This window comes from Semicossyphus pulcher, unplaced genomic scaffold (assembly GCF_022749685.1).
Source record: "Semicossyphus pulcher isolate SPU_LCO1_2020_fin unplaced genomic scaffold, fSemPul1.0.p SCAF_10, whole genome shotgun sequence".
In the NCBI taxonomy this organism is placed as follows: domain Eukaryota; kingdom Metazoa; phylum Chordata; class Actinopteri; order Labriformes; family Labridae; genus Semicossyphus; species Semicossyphus pulcher.
Genome location: NW_027211604.1, coordinates 26,895,350 through 26,921,852, shown reverse-complemented (window position 1 = coordinate 26,921,852; position 26,503 = coordinate 26,895,350). Strand labels below are relative to the sequence as shown.

Here is a 26,503-nt window from a genome sequence, read left to right as displayed (position 1 = left end):
ATCTAAAAGGATTAAAATGACATTTTTCATTTCACCTCGACTATAAAGTAGTTTTCTTCTCCTCTTGAGGACAGACTTGACAAAGCTTCATTTTTACTAATCTGCATCATCAGCAAACTTAAGAGCCGTTAATGAAAGTCACAAGAAAACGATTTATTTTTCTCTAAACAATGCAGCACGCGTCCCCAGAGGCTATATCGTCATCAGACTATAGCCGGTGAGATCCGAGAGTGGTTGAATACGAACGTTTTTGGGACTTTGGGTATCAGTCGCTAATGAGCTATCAAATGTCATGTTTTACCGTGAAAATTGACCTGATGTCAGGCCAGATTTTTACAACCCGTTGTCTTTATAGATGCTGATTGATCAAGAAGAGGTGAATTAGAAACATTTTGTCTGATTTCCATTTAGAAACTTGAAACATTATAATAGCATTTGAGCTTCCCTTGAGCGAGTAAAATAGCCGCCATGTGAATATGATGAATATGGTTTCTTTTTATCTCATGCAGAAGTTGAATTCAACCTTTTATTTAAAAAAATACAGCCATGTTTCTTGTTGCTGACAGTTTATTTTATCTTTAATTAACAGGAAAGTTGTGGGCAGAATCAGGCGAACAGAGCCAATCAAAAGCTACAATTATGTGCTGAAACAGATCTTTACAAATAAATATGAATTTAAATCCCCTCCATCATCAGTCTACTTCAGACAAAGTTCAGGTGTGTGTCCTTGTCCACGCCGTAGTTGCCTTTGTGCTCCTCAAACAGGTTGCTGAGCTCCTCCATGTACAGCTGATGGAGGGCATCAAGTTCCTGGGCCGTTGGCTTCTCATTCCTCTCCACCCTGATCGGCCGCCCGACTGCAGAAGGGTGAAAGGTGAAGGACAACACGCTCTCAGTCAGTGTACTTTATGATTTGCAATATTGTCTGTTTGATGCAATTTAGGGGTCAGTTTGTCGAAAGCATGGTGGCATCAGGGCTTAACGCCAGCCGGCTATCTTTGTCACTGTTGCTAACTGTGGTGGCGACAGACTGGGCAACGTTTCTGCTGCGTGGACAGATCCTGCTCTGATACTTCTCACGTTCACTGAAACTCTCTCTGCCAACTCTGTGTCATTGGATGCTTCGGCCAAAATCAACAGTTGGTTAAGAAGGCACTGGTTTTAGCCTACCAGTGCATCCTTTATTTGATATACCGCAGGTGATGTTTACTTAACTTAAACAAGGAAAATATGTGAATAAAGCTTAGTAGAGTAAAGTTAAGTTGAAAGATTGACCCAGTTACACAGAAGCCACAGATTAAAGCCTTCAGTACAGACAGGAACATAATGCACACGCTAACCGCAGCACGTACTGTACTGTGATAGATGATAAATAAGCAACGCTGTTTACTGACCTACTGTGTGGATGGGTTTTCTGTAGGGCATCAGACCGAAGGAGTACTGAAAAACACCTCGAGCGTGAAAGAGAGGCAGGGAGATACCCATGATGCTTTGCAGCTGTTCCTGAATCCATCGCAGCCAGGTTCCTCGTGGGTTTCCCACTTGATCAAACACTTCATTCTCTCCAAAGGAGAAGACTGGCACCAGATGAGCTCTAAAAAAAGGAAATGAAAAGGTTGATTATAATTGATTAACGAGTATTGTGTAATCACTTCATCCTAAATCCATCTAATAAGAGGACGATGTGTTTTCCCAGGAAGCTCCAGCTTAAGGATATGAATAAGGTTCTGTTTCAGGAGGCCAGATTGACACAATCCTTTCAATAAAGCATCAGGCCGTTGAGAATCAGATGCATTGAACAGAAAACTTTCTTTCCCCCAGGCGCTCTCTGCTCTTACCCGTGCTCCATGGCCATTTTGATGAACCCTTTCTTCTTGGCCAAGAGGACATTGAAGGTACCAGGATGGGCATCCAGGGCCTCCGGAGCTCCACCGACAGCTATTACGACAGCGTTCCCACCTCTCCGTTTACTGAGCGGATAAATGGCGCTCTCTTTGTCCGAGGGAATAAGACCTGCAGGGTCGTAACAGATGATAAGGGGTGTATCAGATGATATTCAAGGGTCAAATGATATCATAGATGCCGAACAATAATTCAGTATCATCATAGTTTGTGAAATATTTGCAAAATTATTATATATAGAATAATGAACAAGGAAATAAAATGCCCTTTTTTGTGTTCACATATTGAAGACCAATGTATTTGGCGAAGCTGGTTTAACTCAGCGTTTAAATCGTGCATCCAATGTACAGAAGCTACAAGTCCTCGATGCCTCGGGTGCGACTCCCACCCTCGGCCCCCTGCAGCGTGTCACATATTTAAAGTACATTTTGTGCTTGCAACCCAAAAGACTTTCTGTGTCAGTCAACGCAACAGCTTAAACGTTGTGTTGGAATGGTTTTCGTGACTTGATCAGCCTTCATGGATAACTGTTGGTTAGCTCTTTCTCTTTTACCCAGGCGATTGTAAAACCAAAAAGTCAACAGAATTAATTTAGCCCAAAGCATGATCTCTGTCACTAACCAAGTACTTTTGGTGCCTAAGCTTAAGGGGGGTGTATTATGCTAATGCTCAAGCTTCATATTTCACTCTGTGAAACCTGTGGAGTAGCTTAGCATCATTTACAGTTAAAAAAGTTTTCTCACCCTGGTGCTCTGTGCAGGCCCTCATACAGCCTCTGCCTGAAACCACTCAGTCAGCTCTGTCCCTTTAAGAAACCCCGCCCCTGCAAGCCTGCTTTCTTCTGATTGGCCAGCTCTCTGAAGCCTGCTGAGGCTGCATTTTGTGATGTCACAAAGTGCAGAGTGTAGAAAAAACTGTGTATTGCAGTGAACATCAAGTCTCCCCTGAACTGGAATTGATATCATGCCAACTAAAAACTGCTATACCCCAGACATCTTCTTCTTGCTTGATGGAAGAGCCGTTGTACAAAAGGTCACTTTTCTGAGCGCACCTGAATATAAGCCCTCCCCTCGAAACACGGCAGTGAGGGAGACATGCCCTCCCTCCTAAACCCCTGTTTACTGCACCTACTACGGAGACATCAGTGATCGCTGACGGACTTTTTTAGGAAATCATCGAGCATTTAGGCAGAATTAAAAAGTTGTTTAATCTGTGGGAAATATCGGCAGAAAAATGACGTATCTGCTGATGCCGATATGTCACATCTGCCGATAATGTGCCAATAATTTTGTGCATCCCTAGGCACAATACCCCCTCTTTAACCAAAACACTGTTCCAATTTGGTTATTTTAAGGCCACAAAACTACTTCGTCATGCTTAGAAAAAAGATAGTTGTTCTGGTCAACATACGTTACATCAAGGAGACTATAAAAGACAGAAGTAAAGTCATGTACATAAAGTAAGCTTACTTTTTGTGACTGTCACCTAAGATAATTCAGCTCTTAGTTTTGCATGAGAAAAACTCAGGTCTCCAGGTTAAAAGTCCTGTGTTTGTTTGACAAGCCGTTGTCCTCGACTGACACCTCAGATGATGTCGCCTCTGTTAGGACTCTGTAAGGACTTTCAGGTTGCAGGCACAAAATATACTTTCAATTCAAATACATTCATTTATATTTAGAGCAGATAATCAAAATTGGTCATATAATTCCACAGACTATAAAATAATCCAGTGTCACAGCAGTTTACGAAAAGTTCACTAAATTATAATCATATTTAATCATGTACATGGACATTAACGACCCTTTTTTCTTGTCGATGTTCAGGAATTACAAACTGATGTATTTCAGTGGAAAGCATACTTTGAGTCTGCAGCAGCCTGTTGTTAGTCAGCACGAACGCATTACACGGTGCTTTAAAGCCTCACTGTTCTCTTTCAACCACGAGGCCGGTGCTCGTGTCTTGTATGAAACCAGAAATCAGTGTTGAATAAATATTTTAGCCCAAACTGGGGATATTTTCCTCGACTTATCCAAGTACTTTGAGCCAAGTTTGGTGCCTAAACGTTACCGACCAACACATGGCTTTGGTGCAAATAGAACCACTCACATGAACATCAATTACCCTTTATTTTGTGTCAGTGAAAACCTTTTCTTTTTCTGACCCTGCAGCCTTCAGGGTTTCTGTCTACAAACTTTTTCTTTTTAACTCAGAAGACAAAATCCTGTGAAACCTGAAGTTAGTGATGGTTGACATTTTATTTTAGCCTAAACTGTAGTAGCTTTGGTGCCAGAACATCATCATAAATGGTTACAGGTTACGTCACCCTGGCCCTATTAAAGAGTAACTGCACACTTAAACATGTTTTTTGAGCTGTAATCTAAATTATATTGCTGTACTGTGATGAAACACATCAATGCTGGTGTTAATATTGACAATTCTTACCAAATGTATAAAAATTGGAAATGGCTCGAACACGCCATCTACAGCTTTAAATCAGCCCTGGACCTTGCCAGCCGATGGTGACGTAGAGTCGATCGTTTGGGACAAAATTACATTATGGAATGTATATTTAAAAAAAGAATGTTAACAGAACGTCAGACCTGTGGGTGCAGTTACACTTTAGAACACAGCTCAATGATTGAATGGAGTTCATAGCTCTGATAAAAAATGTCTGCTGTACCTTGTCTGTTTTTTATGATGGAGAATTAGGGCCACGTTAAAGAAAGTTTTTTAATGGTATGTTATTTTCGAGGGGAATGTCAGAAGAGCAGTCAACTGCCTTTCTTCTCTTACAACTAAAGCCCCTTAAGGTTACAACCGGCATTCAGTGATGAGTAAAACGACTCTGCAGTAGACCCGGGTAATTACCGCCTCACTAATCCCCAGCCGCTGACGTGTAAATACAGAAGATATATATATATATACAGACCAACAACATACAATTGTTCTTTGTTTCGTGCAAATCAAAAGTTGTACGTTACTATAGAGATACTTACCAAAGAGTATAATGTAAGTTCTTTGTGCGTACTATTGTTTACTAACCCTGTTTCCGGGGCGTTAGTGATGCAACAGAAAAGAGACCAACAGGAGTATACTCCGCTGGTAATGGGAAAAGAGACAATCTGTATTTATTAGTAGGTCTTCCTGGGTCTAAAAAAACAGCGTCAACACGTTAATTTTGTTGGGAATGAGGTATTATTCTCGTAAAATTCCAACTTCATTCTCTCAGATTTTTCTCTCAGAAAACTCTGTTGTAGGTTACGCCAGGTAACCAAAGAAGCAAACCAAAACTACTTGGTTATTTTTAGAAAAAAAGATTGTGATATATGAAGAAAACTTTAAATGAAGTCAGTTTATGAAGTTATGTGTCAAATGTGAGTTAATGTTAGAAATGTGAGTCGGTCTCGCACTGGACTTGAAACCCTGTGATTCGTACAGCCATCCATCACCACCAGCCTCCTTCCTCGTAGACTTCCTATGGCCCCATGTCACATGTCTTGTAATGGCTATACTTTTAATTTACACACAAAAAAGGAACTCATGTCCACGTCATGATTGTAAATATTATTTTTGTGGCTCCTTTCAATAACTGTTGTGCTATTAGATCGTAAATAAGCAATATTTATGCAAGCATAAGTCTAAATCTGGGCAATTTGATTGAGACTGATTGGAACATTTCTTGTGTCCCACACCTGCACACATGATGTAGTCTCTGAAGAACGGGGCTCTGAACCACAGGGGCAGCATGAGCAGGTAGGTGGTGAGTCCAGGAAACAGCTGTCGGATGCCGGTGGCGTACGTGCAGAAGTTGGTGAAAGCTCCGGCCACCAGCACGCCGTGAGGATGGAAGCCCAGGACGTAGTTGTTCCTTGGGTCGAGGTCAGCGGTCTTCACCAACTAGGAGGAGACAAGAAACACTCGAAAGCATTAATATCTGTCCATGTTTGTATCTGATCATGAATCATCACTGATGTTTGCAGAGTATATTTAAATCAGGAACATAGATTCTCCCAGAAAAAGCCGGCTTTGCTGCATGGTGGTGATCCAGCTGGCTGCAACCCAAACATGTGCCTCCATATCCCAGTTTCAACTCTGTCCTTGACCTTTGAACTCTCTATCTTCCCTCCTGTCTGTGGCCTCAGCAAACCATCCGTAAACATTTAAAATTAGCCTACTGTAAGATACACCTCCCAACATACCTCTATAATACTGTCAGTCATAAAGATTAAATTAAGATCTTTAGTTATGCTATCTATATATTGTCTTTGTCATACAGAATGACATTATTTTATTGCACATAATACCTATATTTATATATATTCCATTGATTAATACTGATCAGCACAATGACTAATGATGCACAGCACACTCTTACATTGGGTTTTATCGCACCTCACCGGCCTACACTGGGTTTATTAAAGGAACCATACTACTTCTCTACACACTACAGTTCCATTACTGTGTTGCTGGAGTTGGAACCACAACGCTTCACTACTTAACTGTATAAAATAGTTAACAGTAGCAACAACTTCAGAAGCTACACCTGTAAAGTACTAAAACAATGATGCATCCTTTGAAAAGTCTAGTACTGTCATTAATCAGTCCCAGGGACCAATCTGTTACTTCCTTATAATGCTTACATCATTTTACTCAAGTAGTACTTTAAATGTGCTATTTGTACATTTACTTAAATGACTGACAATCAGAATCAGCTTTATTGAGCATGTGTGTGTACACCTACAATGAATTTGTGTCTGGTTACAAGAAGCTTGAACCAGGTCACATTAACCTGTGTCGAGTCTTCTGTTTTTAAACTCTATTTAAAGTGATAATCTCTTTTTAAATAAATGTCTGTTAAGTCACTATCTATCGCCGAATGAGGTAATACGATGGTGATTGAGCCTATGGCCCACTGATGAAAGCCTGTGCAGCATATAGTATTATGACTGTGGTGACATTCACGGAAAAAATCACAAGCGGCGCCCAGTTAGTGACGCGTTTTCCATCAGCCAGCAGTGGTTGGTCTGCCAGAGAGGGTAGGCGGAGCTAAGCGGCTGCTTTTCCGGTCTCTGCAAGTGTTGCGAGTAAACAGTAATCTACTATGGCTGAACAAACAAAGAAAAGATGGATGACTACAGATACAACTTCAACAAGAAGTGAAAATCCAAAGAAAAAGAAACAACGTCGACGCTCAGATGAAGCAAACAGTCTGAAAAGGAAAGCGACCGTCAGCCAGGAAAATCAAGAGTTACACCCGGAGCCAACCGTGGACGTCACACATGCAGCACTGTCAGCACAACTATCTGGGAGGTGTGCTCCCGCAATTACCGTTTATCGCTACAGGTGCCTGAAACTAAAATCTTTGAGACTATAACTTTAATTTTTAAATTGTCTTTTTTGTCTTATTCTCACATTTTGGATGTATTTGTAGGTTTAACTCAGAGAGTGCCATCACAATATCATTGTATTGTTGTCCTGCACATCAGTATGATGAGAATAAAGCTTCATATTGGTATTTGTGTGAACATAATTTACAGGTCTACAGATATAAATGTATATACAATGTAATATTAAAATACAGAAATACAATACAAAACAAAGAACAGTAACACTTGTAGACAGAAGAACAATAGTGTTATTTGACCCCTGAATAACCTTAGTCCTCATCAACTTCTGCTCATTTTTAAATTAGAAATCTTATTTTTATACTTCATGCATCAAATTTTGTGCATGATACATGATAGCACAATGTTAATAGCCACTCAAACAATGGATCAATACAACATCAGTCACACAACACTAAAATAAATATCTGTGTGTGCAGAGTGATATGAGCAGTTTACCTTTGACCTGTCAGTGAGGTTCTGTTGTTCCTGCACAACCTCCATGTAGCCTACTGTACACAGTGCAAGTCATTATGTCTGAAATATTCCTCTGCACCAGCGTAACTTTGCTCAACTCCAACAAGTTGTTGCATTTACACAATCTTTTTCTCATATTAAAAGCATTCCTAATTTAACATTTCACTCGCATGACATTATGGGAGTCACATTTGTGACATTTAAAACGGATCAAAGCAGCAGAACCAGAGATTTTTTATAGCATTCACATGCTCCAAGGATTGTCCCAGGTGAACAAGTTGGGGAGTGACTCTTCAGACTTCTGTGTGCTCCTGAGTTTTAAGTGGTAATATGAATACAACATGGACGCTACAAAGACGTGTGTTGTATGAAATTGCTCTGAATTAATCTACTTAACTCTAAGTGGACAGAAGCTCACAGTTACAACCAAAAAACTATCTTACAAAGAACAAGGTTTTTGATCATGATGCCAATATTAACTTTGGTCTGTAATGTTTCTGCATAATACAAAATCAATTTGTCACCTCTGCAAGTCATGTACCAAAACTTCCTCCGACCCTCTGAGTCATGTGAACATCCTGGGAGCTCATTCAATCCAACACAGCATGACTGCAGGGGAAGATTCTGGTGTGTTATGCTAGTAGCGGCTAATGTAGCCTTTAACTGCTAGCCTCGAGCAGAAATGAGAAGTGGCGTATTAGAATTTACTTGTAGCCTTCAACCCCAACCAAAACTGACTCAAGTGACATCACTTGAGGAGACGTATCTGATTTAACACAGCTTCCACTGAGAGAAGAACTTAATGTCTAAAATCAGAGGTTCCTCTTTCCTGTCCCATTTATCTGTTGCTGTTTGTTATCTATACACCTGTATCTGGACCAACAGTGACAACATTTTATAATATTTGTAGATATTATTGATGATATTTTAGTTTTAGTTTTTTTATTTCTGGGTAAACATAAAAAAAAATGGTAATGCCTCATTGGGAGCGTATATTAATTTCTTACCCTATAAAATGGTTCCTCCAAATGTTCTGTCCCTCACCCACAGGACCTACAAGCTAGCTAGCAGTTATTAGTTATCACTGTGTTTGTAAACTCTGCAGATTTTAGAGATGGCAAGTGTTCTGGTTTTCGTTTGGACTACGCTTGTAGTCCGAGTAATATTGACCAATCACGTATCAGCAGGCTGCGGCGTATGCAGGAAAAACAGACTGTGTGGAGAGCAAAAGCAGGTGGAACGTAAACCACTGTAATGACATCCCGGCTGTCATCAGCGTGATCTGATGATGATTTAGCTTCTTATTGATCTCTATAAACAGACATCTGCATGCTAACAGCTAACAGCTAACAATCTGTTCTAGATCAAAAATTCAACTTCAGATAAATTCCCTGACGCTGCGTCAAGAGTTCAGATTTCACGACTTCCTTGAAGGCATCAGAAATGATGGATCCCACCTCCGTTCAACAGACGAGCATTTTCAAAGTTTTCTGCTCCTCTTGAGGACAGACCTGACAAAGCTTCATTTTTACTTTTTACTAATCTGCATCATGATGTTGAAATTTCAGCAAACTAAAGACCCATTAATTAAAGTCAATCACAAGAAAAACGGTTTCTTTTTCTGTAAACAATGCAGCACAAGGAAAAGGAAGTCGATTATCACTAACCGTTGGCTACACGTCCGGCATGTTCACCGCTGTCCCCAGAGGCTATACTGTCGTCAGACTACAGCCGATGGGATCTGAGATTGTTTTTGATTGAATGTTCTAACATTTGCTTTTACTATTGGCTGCTGTAAGTCCCAATAGCGTTCTCTTTTTAGAGGAAATACATGCAGAATCAAACAATATTGCGTTAGTGTTTAATGACAAGTATTGATTTTAAATAATAATAATAATTATAACACATTTTATTTGAAGGTGCCTTTCATGACACCCAAGGTCATTAGGTCACTTTGACAGGTAATAAGTCCTAAACTCAGCTGAATCAGGGCTCTCTAAAGACCAGCAGTATGCAGTTGTTTACTGCACATTTTCTAGTGTTTCTAGACTCTTTTTTAGTGTAAATCAATCAATGTGCTCCAGTCCCTACTTCAATCTAGGTCCTTATAACTCTGCAAGAACACGAGAAGTGCTTCAAAGTTTACACCGAACAATAATATGTTTTCTATTTGCAGCTAAATTGATTCTACTTTTAGAGAAACCTTTGTGTTTGTTATCATTCCCTGGAAACTGATATTTCTCTGCAGAGTCAGAAATAAGGACCAGATAAGATACTGTATCTGACCTGAGGAGCCTTGTTTGCGTGCCCTTACTCGCCCCGGGGCAGGAAGAAGGGGCAGATAGTGAGGGGCACTAAAGGTCACAGTCAAGAGTGAGGACTAGTTTGTTCTGCAGCATATGGTGATCATTGTAGCCTCTTGTTATGAGTAACAAATCCTCTCCCCTCTCTGATTGTATCTGTGTGTTAGATCAGTATTGGAGGCCCCACCTCTCTGACCTCCAGGCAACATCACGTACAAATTATCAGGCAGCATCTCAAAGACAAATAGTTTCATTCACTTTGATGTTATTTTTACTTCTCACGCTCTGTTTCTCGCACTTTTGTTCTCTCTAATTAAAGCAGCACGGTTTCCCCAGCACTGACGCAGACACAGGCTTTGGTTTAACGGTTCTTCTTGTAGAAATCACATGTATTTTACAGATTATCAGACTTTTGTGCCTTAGAAGCAGGTCATCATTATTTGACCTTGACATAGCAGATGTGTTGTTTTGTGTCCACTCTTGTTCGTGTTGCTGCCGGCCCCCTCACAGAGTTAATCATTGACTCGATCTCCTCTTATGGAGACCGTAGCATTTTATAAACACAAGAACTGTCCCCTGTTAGATTTAGGCTTAGCCTTTAGACGAAGATGTTTATTAGTTTCTGTCACATCTTAGTCATTTTTACCCTTTATAGTTTGAGTCCAAGGCAACTCAAAACATTTGAGTACAGTTTTAGTCAATAAAAAGTCACATCTGAGTCAAAATATTTTCTCTCTTTAATCTAATTCACTTAGCCTGATTCAATTTGCTGTAAAGTCCTTTCATTAATTGCTTCCTGACGATGTTCAGCACAGGCAGTATAAATCCTCAGCTGAGGTTATATGTGTATGAAAACCTGGAAACGTAACGTTACGAATGTAAAGCCACAGAACGAAGCCGTGCGGTTACAGTAGCACATACAGCACATTCCTCTCTTGCCTTATTACAGCAGCAGTGTCGCTTTTTACTGTAATAACATTTTATATTTTCATCATCGCTTCTCAATGATCAGTGATCGCTCCGTTTTGTGGAGAAGAAGCGTGAAATGACGCATAAAACACCCCCCTTTTTCTGTGAGCACATTTTAGTCTTGTCTTGTCCCGTTAACGAAAACGCTAATGATGTGTGAACGCAGCAGGTGTTAGGGCCCGATCAGACAGAACAGAGGCGCACCGCACTGCCTTTTTGTGGAAGTAAACACCCGATCAGACAGCGCGTTTTAGCAGCTGGGAGCGGCTTTTTTTTATACTGTTGTTAAGGCAACCATTGAATCATTAGCTGTCATTAACCTAACCTTATATTGTAAACTGACACAAGGCCTGCCTCTCCTTTCATCCGATTGGACAATGAGAAAAAATGATGTCGGGCGCTTTTCTGCTTTGAGTTGAAGCTTTTTCAACTCGAGGCGCTCAGAGTGGAAAAACGCGAGGCGCTCTGCAAAGCAAAAGCAGCGCTCAAAAAGCCTCTCATTGAAAACAAAGACAAAAAAGGCCCCAGCTGCTAAAACGCGTTCTGTCTGATCATTCGCCGCCAGCGAGTGGGCGTGTTGAGGACGTTGTTCATGCTGAGCAGAGTTTCACCACATCTTCACCGCTTGGCTCAGTTGTCTGTATTATGTTTTCTACTATTGCGTTTGTATTCCGAAAAAATCTTTATACATGTTGTGGTGGTATTAACCCAGAAACAATCACCAATACAGAAGACTCCTCCTGCAAGCTCTACCCAGGCGTCACTGCACCGTCACCTAAACCTATAGTTGTGAAAGGGCAAGTCGGGAAAAGTCACGATCCATTGTCCACAAATTGTCCAAAGTTCATATGACAAACGGCTTCAGTGACGTCATCCAGCTATCAGCTGTTGTGGTTGTTTACTGCGCATTTTAGCTTTTGAGTTCTTTGGGATGTCACAAATAGATACCTCATTCCCTTTAATTAACAACACTGTCTACTCTTAATATCTCACACGCTGTAGCACTGAACTCCTGACGTCAGTCCAGTCTATGAGGGTGCTCAGGCCTCAGATTGTCGGCCATTTTTTTTAGCAAAATATGTTTACATTAAATCAGTAAATGGCTACCCTGCCTCTATCCAAAGGTTTAATAAAACTCACTAACTTATATCGTGTTTGTTTCAATAACTGAAGTTTAAAAACATGTTCTGGCTTCGGCTGTGTGTTGGACTTTTCATGGCAGGGCCAGACACATGCTAGCTATTGAACCCTAAAGGACCTTAAAGGTTAGCTGGTCGTCAATTGTGACGCCCAGGTTCTGGGCAGACTTAGTGGGTATGAGTTCAGTTTGTCCAAGCTGCATGTTGATCTGTGGTTGCATGGAGGGACTGGCTCTTGGCTAGGTTGAGCTGAAGCGCTGGTGTCCTTTGATCCATTTAGAGATATCGGCAAGGCATGACGAGATCCGTGCCGAGGCTGTAGTGTCCTCTGGTGGGAATGACAGGAAGAGCTGGGTATCGTCCACATAGCAATGGATGCAATGGGAGCGAATGATTGCACCAAATAAGGTGGTGTATGTTGAAAAGAGAAGGAGACTGAGCACGGACCACAAGTCTGCTTCTCTAAACTCCTTCAGCCCAAGTTGCCTACCCAAAATGTTTACTCGATCACCCAAAGCAAGCAGGCTACAACAGGCCCTGGCTGAAAGGCAAAAATAAAAAGCATTCCCACAAATGATGTAAAAAAAACACAACATAAAGAAACATGACTTTGACTGAATAAAGGTGGATGTTGTTACATTTACAGAAGATGCCTCAGCGGTCATGAGTCTGACTCACTTGTAACTCTGTTGGCTATAACTTCCTCTTGTGTGGAGGATTATGTAGCCTGATGAATGTGCTCTGTTAGCCCTTTAGTTACGTATAAATGTGCAGCATCATCCCGTCTAAATATGCCCTGTACTCTTTTAAAAAACAAGCGAGGGCACATCAGCTGCTGACTTTTGAGTCTGAGCTGACGGTGGTGAGATTTGAAACGGTGGGAAAAGGCACACCAATGAAACTAATTATTCTCTCTGCAGGACACTGCTCCTTTTTACTCGTACATTGACTCTTTGTTCAAGGCTTAATGCGACATACAGTCAGATGATCCTGGAGATGATTCACTTTTGAAGTTGTACATAAGAGCGGGAGAAACACACAGTTTGAGAGGTTTTATTCTCAGAAACGACCCTGCTTGTATTTAGTATTAACAGTATGTACCAATATAAGTCATATATTCACACAACGTATCTATTGATATACTGACACAATTTCTAACTACAGTCACCTGAGCTGCAATAAAATACACCCGGTTTCACAGCATCATAAACCATGTAAACATGAAGTCTCTCTGAGAGTTCTTAAAGGGGAGTTTATTTTGATCTCCCTCCGTCTCCTCTCCTATTGTACGCTGTCAGGAAGGTCAACGAAACACTGTTTACCTTCAGACATCTTGTGTCTGCTTCAGAGCCTGAGTTGCATCACTTTCTACTCATGTGCAGTGGTGGAAAGAATTTCATGAACACACATCTGATGCAATTCTACGGAGGCCCTTAGCGGACATACATCCATACATTTTACTTACTCAGTCTTCTCATGATAACGAGTAATTTCATTTTTTTTTCTCGAGATCTGGACTTATTTATCTCGTTATCTCAAAGTAACAAAGCTTGTTTTCGCGTGGTAATAGGATTGATTTCTGGCGATCTAGAAAACAAAACATGCTGGTCACTGTGCTATCACAGAGCTGGGCCTCATTTATAAAAGAGTGCGTAGAATCCAGCCTCAACTGTCCTTATGGAGAAAACCCGGAAATGGCTTGCGCCAAAAATAATTCAGATCTATAAAACCGAGACGCATGCACACCTGCACGCAAAGTTCCCTTTATAAATCACAATCCACCTGGAAATGTGCGCACGTGAATTAGCCTCTTATTCCGCCCTCTACGCGCCCACATTACACCATATATGGTCAATGCAAAGCACCTCGTGAATGTAAATGCATACAAATGAGCCGGCTGATCACAGAAGGTAGTTTACGATAAATCATGGGAAACAACCAAGAGAAGGACGAAGGAAGTGAACTTTCTGACAGATGGAGATGCTTGTGACTGAGGTGGAGTTCAGAAAGCATGTGTTGTTTAGAGGACACAAAAGGCAGAAAAAAAGAAAAACCAGCGAGTGACTAACGTTAAAGCATTCACGTAGTTCACCAGCAGTACAGTGGATCCATCAGCAGCATTACAGAAACCACAGTGATTACTTCCCATTATAACTGAAAGTTAGCAACAGTCAGAGGTCTCCTCGCTCCGGGATATTATCTGATAGAAGGCTGATCAGTGAAACACAAGCTTTTTAATTTATGTGGTTTAGTTATGATGAACTTGGCCTGCATGGTGTTCGGGGCTGATTAAAAGCATGTGTAATGATTGTGAGAGCAGTCACTGGCTTTATTTGTAGACTTTGCTCGTTTACACGATCCATATGTTCGGGTAGTGAAAATATTCCAGTGGAGGTGAAAGGTGAAGGCCGAGTGTGTGACAGAGCGGAGTCTCCGGTGCGCTCTGTCCCAATATTTAAAAAAAAGAATCCTACTTGTATTAGAAGATATTAAGAAGAACTATCGACACTCTGTTCTACAACACTAAGGCTTTTGGACGTCAGTTTGGATTTCTACAGCTGATGATTCAGGAAAGACGGTCTCTCCTCTGCACTCCGGGGGGCTGTGAAGGTGAGACAGTGCTGATCAAATATTAAGAGGATTTTATTTAAGATTTGCTTTTCAAATTGAAAGGTGCTCACATCTCACTACAGGCACGAGTGCAAATAACACTGCTGGTATGAATTTTTATGCAGACATGGATTGCTCAATAACGTTTGATGTTTAGTGAAATTAAGTGTTTGAAACAATCAATATACAACCTGGTTTCAGTTCACCACCTCTCCATCTACGTCGCCAATTTCCCCTGTCTCCGAAATGTACGTACGCATGGGCCACAGTTTGCACAAGTTTTTCTTTATAGATCACAACTTTTGCGTGACGTACGCCACTTTCAGGCCCGGTTTTGCAACATTTACAGATGAGACCCCAGGACATGCCACGCTGCCACTGCGCACACTACTGAGGTAAGTGTAGCCTGTTACTATATTTGTTTTGTGCTTTTATAACTCTGGGGATACGAGTTATGATCATCTGTTGTCACGGTGGTGCAGCCTTGTTAACTCGAGATACCAGAAGTTACTCGTTATCACGGGAAAACAGAGTCAATAAAATGCACAGATGTCCACTTAGGGCTTCCGTAAGGGTGAGTATTTAGGTTTAAATGACAAAAATTGCTTTTATGAAGGATGATGGCTCCATGGACCCCTTAACAGCTGGGCCCCTGACGGATCGTCTTGTTTGCTTTTTTAGATTGTATCGAGGCATCAGAAGTAACTTCTGTCTGTTTTATATAATGCGGGTAAAAAAAACAAGATTTTCTTAGAAAAGTTCAGCGCAGGTTCAAGCAGGAAGACTGTTTTATATCATCTATTCATTCATTAATGAATCATTCATTCATATGACTGTATCCCTCTCTCTCTTCCTGCTTCTCCGATAAGCTGATCATGGACATTAGCTCTTTAAAGTAAATAACCTGATTTTGTCATGAGATATGACAGAAATGAACCTCGGGGGTTAAAGTCAGTAGGATGAAGGCTAATTTTAATCAGTGTTAATGTTACTGTTCTGTTATTCGGTTATCACTTCTGTACCTGTCTGCCCCTGACTTTTATTATTATATGGTGCTGCTTTTACTGTACTCACTGCTGTAACTGCTATAACTGATCATATCGTGTCTTAATCTCTGGTTTTATTATGGCCTGTGTCCTAAGTCTGTTTTAAATCGCTCTGTCTGAATGCTTAATATCTGCTTTTATTGTGAAATTTTACAAAGAAAACAATGGAGATTAATCGTGTCCTGGCGTTAGCAGCAGCTCCACACCTGAAAATTGAACCCTCGAAAAAAGTTTAGCAAAGTTAAGTTGTTTTTTCCCCCCAGTTTATTCATATATCTTCCCCATTGTTATCAATATATGCCTGCATATAAAACATAGCAGTTTTAACTTTACATAAATAAAATATGATGATGGTAGTAGCAATAAAAAGTCTGTATTTTATTTTAATGACATTTCTGTAGCATCTATTTAAACTGGTTTATTCTAATCACAGAAGATTCTAGTCTCTTAGTGATTTCACTTTGACAGGCAAATATGGATCACTGTGTCAAATGTTATAAGTGTAAAGACAAATATAATATTATACATTGTGTCTTGTTTACAGTGATCTGACACAGTTTGTACTCAGAGATGCAAATTATTCTGAATGTGTAACAGAACAGCCTGTTTTCAGATTGTGACCTATATTTTATTTCAATAGCCTACTCAGTTTGCCCATACGTAAACAAATACATCTAGTACCGTGAAATAGTATGGCCAAGTCTTGAGGAGGACGATTTCTTATTATCATGGATCTGAAGATAAAGTCAAAATGTCAAAATAAAGTCGAACGTTCAGAGTTTGAGCCAGGTGAAAAATCGGAAAGGGAATATTTTTGAAATGTAATTGAATTTAACTTTTCTTTCTTTTTTTGTTTCAACTTTGTGCTCAAAATTAATAAATACATTAATAACTTTTCTTCTATTTTTAAAATAGTATTTTTCATTGTATTGTTTTGTTTTTTCTTTCTCAAAGTTGAAAAGTTGTTTTCTATTATTTGCATTTATTTTGAAATTAAAGTTGACATGTCAAATAAAAAGACCTCGTTTGATTCATTTTGTCTTATACATGGTAATTTAATGAATGTTCAACATTTTCCTAATGGTAAAATAAAACAACAATCTTTCTTCTCTCACTGTTTTTCATGTTACTATGCTCCGTAAAATAAATATCTAATAAATATAAAACAAACCCTGAGGATAACTTAGGCACAGCTCTTTTTGAAATGTGGTCCCTCTTGTGTTGTTGTTGTTGTTGTACTCTTCTTTTTTATCAGCACAGTCCAAAGTTGAAGTCTTGCCCAGAGGCCACAAATCGACCACGTCGTGCTGTGGATGTTTCTTTCTGTGTGAAATCTTCAGATGTGCTTTTCTATTGTTATTTATCATATTTAAAAAAAAATCAAACCCACACATGTGATCAAACATGACTATTAATACAAAATTCTGGGGACTTTCATCATTAAACACTACTACTACTACTCAAACACATGCACTACTAATACATGGCCACTAGGGGGAGACAGCCGGCTGTGAGAGAAGCTGGTACAGAACATTCAGTGACCAATTAAAAAAGTACTTTCCCATTAAATACACTTTTAACTTATCTGAAACTTAAATGTAGATGCCAACTTATCTTTTGTTGCTCATACATTTTAAAATATATCTAAGTACTTTTATTTTGAAGAAACCATGGAGTATTCATAATCAGTTACACCTAATGTAAAAAGAAATGCATATTCACCAGCTGGTTGTCCATGTGCAGATTGAATTACTACTTTCTGTATTTCAACTATCAATGCCCCGGAACTGAATTATTTGTGGTTTGCAGGCAGATTAAATTTGAGAAGAGTCACAGGCTGCAAGATTCAAGTTTTTATTTTCTGTCTTTCTGTGCAATGTTTTTGCATGTTTTGTCTTCTTGCTTTAACTTTGTTTTAACTCTCTGTTTTAACTGTCTATATTTTGTTGTGGTTTTGTGTGGCCTTTCTCTTCGTGTTTTTTGTTTTTAAAAGTGCTTTACAAATAAATATATTATTAATATTATTTTGTGAAATGGGCTGTGACTGATGAGATTATGAATCGAATCCATTCAAATGTCTGTGGCACGATCAAATTCCTGCACCTCTACGGCTCACAATAAACATGTTATGTCTTAAATACCAAAGTGAAAAAACAACAATTCATCCTGTGAAGCGGTCATGGCATCAGATACGGTTTACAAAGGGCTTTGTGCCCACCTATTTCTTTTTTGACTTCCTGTGATTGTATACACAGTCTATACCTGTTCTTCATTTGCTTACAGTCTTTTTGCTGAGCTAAGCCAACTGTCTGCTGGGTCTTGACATACAGTATACGGAAGTGGTATCAATCTCATCTCACTATCTACATGTAGGTGACTAAGGTTTCAAACTGTCCCTTAAACTGATGAACAAAGGGAACAGAATTATTCATTAATGTACATATTTATCTATTTATGTATGAATTTCAGTAAAAACCAGTCAACAATAAGCTTTACTGAAGGATTTAGAGACGCTACAGTATTCTTTCTTAAATGGTTCTTATTACTTAAAAGGCTTTACATGGCCATCAGTGAACTTTTAACTCCCTAGTGTCCCATAAGGCTTCTTGGATCTGCCGGTTCAGGCCTGCTGGCTGTTTCAGGCTCCAGGCTAAGGTCAAAGGTTGATTGAGCGTTTGTTGTTCTGTCACCTCAGCTTTGAAACAGTCGTTCTTTTTTTTATTATATCTGCTGACACTGTTTCTGCTTTAAAATCTTATTAAAACACATTTTACTGACTTGCCCTTACACCAGACAGTACTCTCCTTTCATATTTCCATTTTACAGCTCTGATCTGAAACCTACATTTATAAGGCCTCCTAACTGTGTGTTGGTGTTTTGTTGTTTTTGTGTTTCTTAAATGTATATTTGTTGATATTATTAAGCTGCCTATGGAAAGCAATGGGTGCTCCTAGCTTGAAAATTGCTATTAAAAAAAAAGATTACTATTATATACAGCACAGTGGCCCTGAAAGTCAAAACACAACATTTCACATTTGAAATCTTGTTGTGTTTTTAGAAATGTTTTTACCTTGTGGGCCACCATAATACAGGGATGTCTTCTGTTTTTATGTGTTTGTGTTATTTGAATTATTGATATAATTTCAGGAATGTTGTTTTTTGACCTTCAGGGCCACCGTAACACAGGGATGTCATTTATCAGTGGTCCATTTGCTGTCGAGTACGTAGAAAATGGCTGCTCGTATGCAGCTGGAGATCCTTGATTAGATAAATTGGCTGAGGAAGCTGTCCTGTTCTCTGACTTGCAGAGGTAAACCCCACTCTACCTTACCTGGACCATTACAGCTGCTTTATGGCGAGGATGTGCATACATCAACTGTGTAAAATGTGTCTCTCACCTTGATGGGGAAATAATCCCGCATGTAGTCCCAGATTTTGAGTCCACATAAGACGGGCACCCTGCGGCCTCCTCGTGCAGGAGTGTCGTAGTCATAGAACCACCAGACGGCGTACAGCACACTGATGATCCAGAAGCGAGTGAACAGCAGGTAGAAGAAGATGAAGATGCAGGTGGGGGCTGAGGAGAGAAAGAGCAGTAACTTATTATAAACAGGTGCGTCATTCAGTATAACCATACATGCTTATCAAACGTAAACCACACGATTGGTTGCCAGAGGGCCGTGTGTTTGTGCTGGATTGAATGGTGGGCATCTGCTCTGCATTACTAACAATCAGTTCTGCTGGTGATGACATCAGAAGGGGTTGCTGAGAGCAGAGTCATGCGGTGGGAGGATGAGCTGGTCTGATGTCAGCACCCTGTAATATTTCACTTTTATGTGGCAGTTTTTATTTCAGGCTCAGGTCTCCTTTATTTCTCCAAGTGCACAGGGTTCCTTTTTTACAACAAACGTTAAATAAGAGATGCATGATAATATCAGCATGTCATCTGTATCAGCTAGAAAAGGCTCTAAAAATAGACAATGACATCCCCCCCCAAGAGAATATTTCTGCAGATATGATGAGATGTGATTATGCTCATGTGACAGAGCGATGTACTCTTCAGATCATCTGATGCCGTTCACTACTCTGATACAGTACACGGCAGTATGCACTTTCAAACCTGTAACATAAAACTGAAGTTGGCAAGTTTAACATGTAACACAAGTTGAATTAGTTTCCTTTTTCTGCCCGGTGAATAATTTATGTCTGCATCTGCCATCACAAGAACAGTAGGCATAACAATGCGTTAATTCCACTACAGAAAAGACTTGAAGGCTCTGTAGCTAAAGTGATAATCTGGAAGATTTCCATTTGAATAAATGTCTGTTAAGTCTCTGTCTATCGGCTAATGAGGTTACACAATGGTGATTGAGCCTATGGCCCACTGATGAAAGCCTTTGCATTTGCAGTATTACAGACTGACTGTCTGTGGCGAAAAATCACAAGCGGCGCCCAGTTAGTGACGCGTTTTCCATCAGCCAGCAGTGGTTGGTCTGCCAGAGAGGGTAGGCTGAGCTAAGCGGCTGCTTTTCCGCTCTCTGCAAGTGTTGCGAGTAAACAGTAATCTACTATGGCTGAACAAACAAAGAAAAGATGGATGACTACAGATACAACTTCAACAAGAAGTGAAAATCCAAAGAAAAGAAACAAACTCGACGCTCAGATGAAGCAAACAGTCTAAAAAGGAAAGCGACCGTCAGCCAGGAAAATCAAGAGTTACAACCGGAGCCAACCGTGGACGTCACACATGCAGCACTGTCTGGATATCTGGGAAGTGTGCTCCTGCAATTATCGTTTATCACTGTAGGTGCTGCCAAAGAGAACGAAACTGAGATCTTTGAGATTATAACGTCAAGTGAAAAAATGTGTGCATATATGGGTAAAGGAATTGGGCAAAAACTAGATTGAAAATATCTGCATATGGAATATCTGCAAAAATCCATTACTGGCATCCCGACATGAAATGATGACTGCCATCAGATAAAGGCCTGTATCCCACTGATTGAAGTGATCTGCATGTATTTGTGTTAAAGACTGAAAACTGATTCTGTCTTAATGAAAATAAAAGTTGGATTGAGTAACAGCATCACTCTAAAAGGATGTGATTGGTTTCACTTCTTATCTGAAAGGCCTGTTTGTTCAAGAACACATAACAGCAGCTCGGTAGCACTGGGAATGGTACACAGCATTGATTCCCAGCAACCCCAGGCAGGAAGTGTGGACGCAATAAATCTGACACAATATAAACTATGATTAATGTAAAAGACATATAAACACATAAAGTATCTGAGTTGTGTGGGAGGGAAATAAAGAAACAAGTTTGTAAACAGGCTAAAGGAGTTTTTCTGCATCGTGATCTGGAGCTTCTGTAATTCATCTCTGTGAATTCAAACGATTGTATACTCTCTCTTCAGGCTGCAAACAGTTGTTATCTTGTTAGTCTTATTAAGTTTGAAGTTAGACTTTGTTATGTTTATGGCTTAAGGCAGCTCTGGGAGTGTTGGAGGAGCCACTGAACTTAGTTAGTCATAGTTTCATAATTACATTGGATTCTTCATGTGATTTTGTGGCACATTTGGTTACATTATCTGTTATTGTTGGTGTGTAACACATTTTAATTGCTGGACATTTCAAAAAGGAATTTCCAATTTCTTTAATTGTTAGTATTATTATTTCTGCATGCTGGGATTAAAAATAAATGATGAAATGTCAAGAATAAAGTAACTTTTGGTATTAGGGGCAGGTAATAAAAACAATAAATCATAGAAGGAAGATTAGAGAGTTGAAATGTTGAGAATAAAGTTCAACTGTCAAGGTATAAGGGAAGAAGATTTTTTCAGTTTATACACTTTATAAGTTTATTTTAAAGAATCCCAGAGAAGGAACTTTCTTGTGTATTTATTTTTGTCTTGTGCCCTGAAACTAAAACCTGAAACCTGGTGATATTCAGTACGACATCACAACCTCGAGTGTGAAATTTTTTTTATACATCAGCAAATAGCGCCTAGTAAACAGCAAAAATCAACATCAGACTATTTTTGCTCCACCATCTCAACTAGTTCCACAACTTAACTCAAACTGGACTTTTGTTGCCGAGCAACCCAAACATTCTCCTGCTCTCTGTGTCTACAGGTTACCACAGATCAGCTGTTTTATCATGTACATTTATCTGTTTGTTTTAATTGATCATCAACCAGTGAGATCAGAGACTGCTGTGTGATTCAGAGGTACCAGCTTGATCAGTGTAGACACACACGGTCTGCTGTGATGTCTATTAACAGCAATCAGAACACCTGGCTGAGGCGGAGTGATACACAGAGTGAAAAGTCCCAGCGATGTTCTTCTCTATATCAGCACTCATGCCTCTTGTCCAATCAGATTACTTGGTCAGAACTAACTGTTCCATAACAATCAATAAACTACTACTACTAACTAATTACGAGCTGATGACACAGGACACACCTCCCACATTTTTGCCAAATCAAGTGCGAGTTGTACAAATCAAACCTGACCAAATCTTCTGAAAAATGCATAAACAATCTAATGATTAAAGAAATAGTCTAATAATACTTAATGATAATTATCAGTGTCAAATAGCACTCAGGTTAAATGATTTTCAAATAAAAACAGGTTGAACATAACAACACTGTGGCTGTATGTCAGACAAAAATGGTAGAAAGTACACTGATATGCAACATCTGTACTTCAGAGGTAAACAAATACAGTACACACATTAATTTGGATGAATAGGCAACTGTTTTGAAGAATGTAAAATGTAACTGAGGTTAATTCAGAGGTCAAACTCTGTGTGTCAGAGTGGACTGATCTCTGGTCAGGTCATGTCCTGTTTGGCGCCCTCTTCTGGCTGCCCAGCAGTTACTATCACTTTTAAAAACAGAACTTTAACTCTGACATTCATGTAAACATTACTGAAGAGCAGCTAGACCGACATGTTAGAACACCTACAGTTAAGAAACAAAGAATAACTATAGATGTGTCTTTGCATACAGAATAACGCTGTAGATACTTCCATTATTACTCCACCATTTACAGGTGTTTACACTTGATGTCCATATAAACCTGCAGACTCACCCAGGCCCAGGAAGGAGTAGACCCACTGCAGCACCGCGGCCGTCTGCAGCCTCCTGCTGAGCGGGGTGTCCAGAGGGGCAAAATCAATCTTCATGTTTCCACCAGTGAAGAGAGACAAACCCAGGTGCTGCAGTCGGGGAAGGAGAAGAAGAAGAGTGACAGAGGAGGGTCCAAAGTCTGCCTCTCTCACCTCTACACCATCACCTCCCATTGACTGGGCCTTATCTCAGAGACTCAATCAAGGGTTTGATTTGTCAATCCATATCTAACACATCTGACCTTTGACCCTGCAAGGAAGGAGCTGCGAAAACACACAGCAGAGCATTCAAACAGGAAGCGTAAGTCAGAGGAAGACAAAGACTTAAAGGCCTTTTAATGTTGCTTTTACTGTTTTATTTCTTACTCCCTGCATTGCAAAGAAGACAGACAATGTGTTGTAATATGTTGGTCTTTAATGTTGTAGATGCAGCCCTATGTGGTTGAGCAACCAGGTAACTGCATCTCAAGGTAATATAGATAACAATTAACCTGTAAATGTGTGACACACTTCATACAACCAGTGCTGTTTAAAAGATTTGACCATTATTTAAAGCAAAGTGTTAGATCGTAAAGCTTCATAACACGGGGGAGTGATCTAAAAGAGTATCAGAGGTGTTGATGAAGAGAAAGAAAGATAACAGGAGATAATGCAGGAGCCTCTCAGGCCTTTCATCGCTTATCGACACACATCACAAAGACGGCACACATGAGAATGAAGGCGCTTCATCATCTTTATGTTTATCTTTCGATCTGTACCCCTCATTAGCTTTTATTAGACTGACATTTGCCACAGCCAATGGGACTGACGGTCATTACCTTTTGTTTTGATTACATCTTCATTAATAATTGATGAATTCAGGGCTTATCTGCTATAATTAGCTCATTACTACAATGGATAGGCACTCAGTGTATCAGTTAATCTTTAACCTGCGGTGCTGGACAGAGCAGGCTGTAAATGCAGTAAAAAAATAGAGTAATAAAACAAATCCTCTACGTAAAGTGATTTCTTCTAGAAAACAAACTGACAGCCGTCATTATAAAAAAGCTCTCTTTAAATAATCTCCCTTTGATGTCTTAAAAATGGTGGTCTCATGTGAAACAGGCCCTCGGGGTGTGTAATGACTTGGCATTATTCATGTATTTGCTGGCACAGTCGGTGTGAAGTCTTTGTCACAGAGACGATTTTGCATGAATCAGTTTTTACACTTCACAGTGGAGAATTTTGCAGCTTTGGCAGCTTTATTTTATAAGTAATAGAAATCTTATTTAATAAAGATTTCTACTATCATACATTTCTTCCACATAAAAACAACTGTTTAGTTTAATACGTAGAATAGTGAAAGGCATGTTCAGTCTTATTATTAGATCTATTTTTTAACCAACTCCTCTAATATCACAATTAATTATTTTCACTTTTTGCCGGCCCTATCCTTTAAAATATAATTATTTTATATTTTCAGGTTTCAGAAATAAATACAATTTCTCCTTTCGGACCTTTAATTTTCTCATTTTGGTTATGTTATAGACCTATGTATCAAATTATGACATGTTGACATCAAACATCAAAAAGTTGAGAGACACAGAAGCTATAAGTGATGGATGTGTCTCCTGCACGTTTACGCAGAGTGCGTAAAGACACGTCCTCTACGTCAAGTTTGCCTTGTTTATCGGCATCGTATTGGAAAATTATGTTTACATTTCAAAATAAAAGCAGCTTACCTCAATTTCGTGCTTATTGCATGATAAATGACACATGAGGAGGAATAGCAAGCCTATAATATACATCAAATTAGATTTATTTTATTTATTTTTGCTTTGGGTGTTTATGTTTATTTTTTATTACAATATTGTACAAGGGCATCGGTACTGCTGTAAGTCACAAGCCGGAAGTGCTTTAATTTTCTCTCAAACTTGTTGTTTTCCTGCTCGGTGGCTCCACTTCAGTGTCTCCGGGATGCTGAGCAGGAGGGCGGGGCTGTGATTCTTGCAGTGCTGTGGTGTGATGTAGCAGGACGGAGCGGACACAGAAGGAAGCAGAGCAAACATCGGAACGGTTGTTTTTACTCGGTCAAACCTGTTTGATTTGGATGCACAATGGATTTTATCAGTAATATCCTCATCTAACGCATCGTAACGCCTCAGTATTGGAGGAATCTGTGCAGCCTGACATACGGACATCTTGTTTCTCTCACATCAGGAGTGCAGTGGCATATTTTCCTTCACCTTGGCCCCGTGCAGGTTGTGTGGTAGTGGAGCTCTGTATAGCCCACCATGGCGTGGCCCTGTATCAGCAGGGCGTGCTGCATGGCCCGCTTCTGGAACCAGCTGGACAAGGCTGACATTGCGGTGCCTTTGGTCTTCACCAAGTACACGGACGTCTCTGAGATGCAGCACATCCAGCTGCAGCCGCCGCTCCACCCCTCCCAGGCCCGGGTCGCCATAGAAACGCAGCCGTCTCGCGCACATAACCGTACTCCGGCAGCAGGCCGCGCGCCGCGAAGGTGCGTCTCCGAGGAGCGCGTGTGCAGCTCGGTGATGCGCGAGGACTTTAAACACTGGAAAGTGCGACCCGAACCGAGCTGTAAACCCAAGAACGAGTACCACGGACCGGAAACACCGTTCAACAGCGAGACCCAGTACCAGAAGGACTACAAGCCCTGGCCCATTCCGAAAAGGTATGACCACCCCTGGATACAGAGACCTGCAGGCGACGACCGTGCACCGGACCGGTCCAGGCATTCGAAACAGCACGCGGCTGACGCGGACAGCGGCGTGGAGAAGAGCGCGATAGCAGACAAGGTTCAGGAGAAAGACCTGCTCCAGGGCCAGGAGAGGAAAAAGAAGTCCAGTAAACCGGAGGGGGTGAAGAAGGTGGTGCTGAAGGTGGAGGGAGAGGGCAGAGGGAGGGCGGCGGCGGATGCTGTGAACCGGCAGATCAAAGAGGAGATCACAGGCGGCAGCTCATACAAGTGAGTTCAAACACACAGACAGTCATTAAGGTCACTACGGAACAGGTGCAGAGGCCTCAGCTATGAGGGGTCAGGGGGGTCACTCATACTGCTGCAAAAATCATAGCCCATTTTTATTCATTCACTCAATTATCAGAAGACCATTGTAGTAGAAGAACTCTATACATTATAATTGATTCTCTAGAGAACACACAACCATTTAGGCCCGTCTGCTGTCAGGTGTTTAGGGACTGTATGAAAATTATTGTGTTGGGAGGGGAGACTTTGTTGAGCGACCCAAATAAAGCTCTCCACCGCATTGTCATATTTCCTTTCGTGCCCCTTCTAAGCCAATACACTCATAATTATAAGTAAAAGATAACACTTTGAAATGCACAGTGCACATATTATTTCACATAGTTATCTTCCAATTTTTCCCCCACTTTTGAACTCTCTTCCCTTTGACTAATTTTCCTACAGTCCCTTATTAAATGGCGGTCCCTGGACACACCTCTATTAAATGGGCCGACCTTGGCTTGTAGGAAAACTTCATATAAATGGCGGCTATTTAAAGAAAATCAAGCTTTGTTACTT

At 40.3% G+C, this 26,503-nt stretch overlaps 2 protein-coding genes across 5 annotated transcripts in view; one reads left to right on the top strand and one right to left on the bottom strand.

The window, feature by feature from the left end:
- Positions 1–702: 702 nt before the first annotated feature.
- mogat2 (monoacylglycerol O-acyltransferase 2) lies at positions 703–23,016 on the bottom strand. Its single transcript, XM_069676077.1, has 6 exons — positions 22,923–23,016; positions 19,229–19,407; positions 5,595–5,799; positions 1,839–2,013; positions 1,395–1,594; positions 703–857 (listed from the first exon to the last, which is right to left on the bottom strand). Exons 1-6 carry the CDS (start codon positions 23,014–23,016, stop codon positions 703–705), a joined length of 1,008 nt encoding a protein of 335 aa, XP_069532178.1.
- Positions 23,017–24,993: 1,977 nt separating this feature from the next.
- Positions 24,994–26,503, top strand: part of map6a (microtubule-associated protein 6a) — a 31,267-nt gene continuing 29,757 nt past the window's right edge. For all 4 annotated transcript variants that reach the window (XM_069674807.1, XM_069674798.1, XM_069674790.1 and 1 more), the window contains exon 1: positions 24,994–25,930. In XM_069674807.1, the coding sequence (XP_069530908.1) occupies positions 25,233–25,930 (698 nt within the window). In that variant the 5' untranslated portion in view covers positions 24,994–25,232. The remainder of the gene's footprint in view (positions 25,931–26,503) is intronic.

Excerpts from the sequence above, each read along its gene's own strand:
- mogat2 (XM_069676077.1), bottom strand. The coding sequence starts at position 23,016 with ATGAAGATTGATTTTGCCCCTCTGGACACCCCGCTCAGCAGGAGGCTG. Across the intron at positions 2,014-5,594 it reads AGACTACATCATGTGTGCAG|GTCTTATTCCCTCGGACAAA; the intron begins GTGTGGGACACA and ends ACGACCCTGCAG. Across the intron at positions 858-1,394 it reads AAAACCCATCCACACAGTAG|TCGGGCGGCCGATCAGGGTG; the intron begins GTCAGTAAACAG and ends ACCCTTCTGCAG.